Source organism: Helianthus annuus, chromosome 9 (genome assembly GCF_002127325.2).
Source record: "Helianthus annuus cultivar XRQ/B chromosome 9, HanXRQr2.0-SUNRISE, whole genome shotgun sequence".
NCBI lineage: Eukaryota > Viridiplantae > Streptophyta > Magnoliopsida > Asterales > Asteraceae > Helianthus > Helianthus annuus.
In genome coordinates, this window is record NC_035441.2 from 138318696 (window position 1) to 138321670 (window position 2975).

Here is a 2975-nt window from a genome sequence, read left to right on the forward strand (position 1 = left end):
TGTCACACATAAACAAAGTAACCAATAGCACCTGGTGCAAGGTCTGAACTGAAGACAAACTACATACATTGACAATCAAAAAAAAAAAAAAAAACAGAGCCACAGAAATCCAACCTAAACATCAGGAAAAAACAACTGACAATAAACATAATTTACAACTACATTTGCATGAACAAAGAAAGAAACATCAGCTCCGATTATCGCTACAATGTCTGTTAAGATCTCCAATACCCGAAACCACCTCCGGGTTTAAGATAGATCTAGCATTACCATGAGATGAAGAAACCGACAGTGGAGCAGGCGGCCACCCGCGTGTATTACCACCACCACTGTCTACATCCATTTCTTGTGTACTTGTGACGCTTTGACTGTGAAACTTCCACGGTTCAATATTAGTGTTGTCTACAAGTTTGATTTCAGTTTCTACGCCATCATTGATTCTAGGCGTGGAAGCAGAACGCCCTGAAGGGATTGTAGCAGACGGGAAAGCTTTTTCGGGAGGTATGGCAGGTGTGTAATTTGAGGGAAGAAGGTCGTCCCAGTTTTCTAAAAGCTCCTTGTAGACTTTACGAAGAGTGACTTCTGTAAGCCCGGTGACCTTACAAATCTCTGCTTGTGTTTTGCGTTTATCTTCAAGTTGTGAGGCTAAATATATGGCGGCTGCAGAGATGCTGATCGGGTTCCTACGTGTACAGAAACACTTGTTGATCACGACTTCACCAATATGAGTTGCAAGCTCCTGGTAAAAAAAAGAATGTGTAGTTATGGTTTTTACAGGAATCGCGAGATTCAAGGCTGCAAAATAGAGGTACTAAGTTGAGCAGGTTCAGGTCAAGATAGATATTTTAGTATGCTTTGGGTCAACTTGCCTGCTTTAGAAAAGTTCTATAAGTAATGGGTTTCACATGATTACAAAAAACTATATTTGTACAAAATAATCAATTTTTTAATACAAAAATTCTAATAATACAAAGATTTTGGAGGTTGTATGCCTTCAAAAACGGTGTAACCATTTCCTTTTTAGCTTTATTTTTAGATTTTAGCAATTTGACATGTTAGAGATAAAACGTAACTAAAATCAACCAATTTACAAGTAAATGGTTGAAAGTGCCACAAGTTCTACAAACTTAAGGTACGATAATAATGGTCAACACATGTATATGGAAAAGAAAAACATGTTATAGACTTATAGGTACTTGTACTGGACGGTATGGTTTCCTACGGGCTACGGGTAATCAAATGATACTCATCTTAGAACACCCTAATCTAGGTTCTCGCTTCTTGAAACAAGCTTACAAGTAATCAAATAATACTCATCTTAGAACACCCTAATCTATGCAGTACAAGAGGTTTAAGGTTTGCAAAGTTAAAAAAGTTCAAATTCTACAGAACTTCATACTCCATCCAAAAAATGCTATATTTGTCTCAGAATAACACTTTTTACTACCCATCCAATATCTAAAAATGCCTATTTAGCAAAAATATATTGAGAAACTTGTGAACCACAAACAATTTCACCACTCTCTTCTAGTCCTTTCGATTCAGATTAGTAAACAAAACTACAAACACACAATCACTTCAAAAAGAAACAAAAGATTAAAAGCATATATTGCAACATCCCAATCAAACCTCAACACACTATCGGAATAGTACCTGCGCAGACTTGTTAAGCTGAAGAAGAGTGCAGAACCTAGGCATATGCACCGAGATCGAATTGCTGTTTAACGGCTGGCTTAACTGCAAAGCTTCACCAAGAATCTTGATGTACTTCCCAATCTCTTTCTGAGGTAAATTCGCTGCAATCGAGATTTCCTGTTTCACAAGTTACCGGTCATTCGGTCAATATGATCGATAACTATAAGTCCTAGCAACTATGTAATTCGCTGGAAAATCGACTTCGATTCCACACCAATTTCACTTTAACTGTTTATTATACTTCAATTATTCATAAATTGCTAACCTAATACTTCAATTGTAGATTTCAATTGAAGAAAAATAATACAAAGTAGAACCATGAGTAAAGAATATACCTGTAATGTTCTAGGCTCTTGAGCCTCACGAATAGCTTGCACAAGCGCAGCAGTGGCAAGTGCCTCCACGCTCCGATTCCTCAAACAAGTAGCCGAAGAACAATCCCTAAACAACTGAAAGGCATGATCCGAAATATCACAATCCAGCCCTAAAATAGAAGCCACATCAATTATCTGCAAATAAGCCCTAAGATTATCCACAACAACAGAGGGGCCAGAAGGAGAGGAAGACGACGTCGTTTCAAGCACTCGTTCAAGTTCGGCCAAGTGGCCGGCGAAAGAGAGAGAAGATTGGGCAAAAACCGGGTAGGGTTCGAGGGACCAGGTGGAAAAAGCGGTTATGAAACCGGTGGGTTCGAAGGGGTCTTCTTGTTGCTCGGAGGTGGTGGAGTGGGGGAGGGTGGGGAGGTCGGAGGTGACGAGGCAGAGAGGGGAGTCTTGGGCGCGGATGTGGAAGAGGTGGTGCGGTTGGGTTTGGCGTTCGGAGACGACTCGTCCGCAGGAGATGCATTCGATTATGTGTCTGCCGGCGGATGTGGTGGTGGACCGACCTTGTGAGGCTCCGCAGTATGGACACTTCATGCTGGTTGCTGCTTCGATGGTGAGTTTTCTTAGGTGCGACTGTGGATTGACTGTTCCTTGTGCGTTTTGTCGTTCTTCAGGAAAGTATATATAGTTTTTTAAAGAGCTGTTTTTCCACCTAACTATCGACTAGTGTTTCGCTTAGAAGGGTTTGGCGTGTGCACGGTTCGTTCGGTTTGGTTTTTGGGCAAAAGCAAAACCGAAACTGAAATGTCGGTTTTCGGTTTTTGAAAACTGTTCGATTTTTTCAGATTCTACATCGGTTCGGTTCGGTTTTACAATTATTTCGGTTTTCTTAACAAAATTATGTAAGATTAAAAAATATAAAGTATAACTTAAAATTTAAGAATATTTCTTAAATAA

At 39.8% G+C, this 2975-nt stretch overlaps 1 protein-coding gene across 1 annotated transcript; it reads right to left on the bottom strand.

Moving 5' to 3' along the window:
- Positions 1-2678, bottom strand: LOC110926104 (plant-specific TFIIB-related protein 1). Its single transcript, XM_022169852.2, has 3 exons — positions 2031-2678; positions 1654-1812; positions 1-739 (listed from the first exon to the last, which is right to left on the bottom strand). Exons 1-3 carry the CDS (start codon positions 2610-2612, stop codon positions 188-190), a joined length of 1293 nt encoding a protein of 430 aa, XP_022025544.1. The 5' UTR covers positions 2613-2678; the 3' UTR covers positions 1-187.
- Positions 2679-2975: the final 297 nt, after the last annotated feature.

What these genes read in the sequence shown, in the direction of transcription:
- LOC110926104 (XM_022169852.2), bottom strand. Translation starts at nt 2,612, where the DNA reads ATGAAGTGTCCATACTGCGGAGCCTCACAAGGTCGGTCCACCACCACA. An exon ending in AAGAGCCTAGAACATTACAG is followed by an intron (nt 1,813 to 2,030) that starts GTATATTCTTTA and finishes CTTGTGAAACAG; the next exon opens with GAAATCTCGATTGCAGCGAA. An exon ending in AGCTTAACAAGTCTGCGCAG is followed by an intron (nt 740 to 1,653) that starts GTACTATTCCGA and finishes TTTTTTTACCAG; the next exon opens with GAGCTTGCAACTCATATTGG.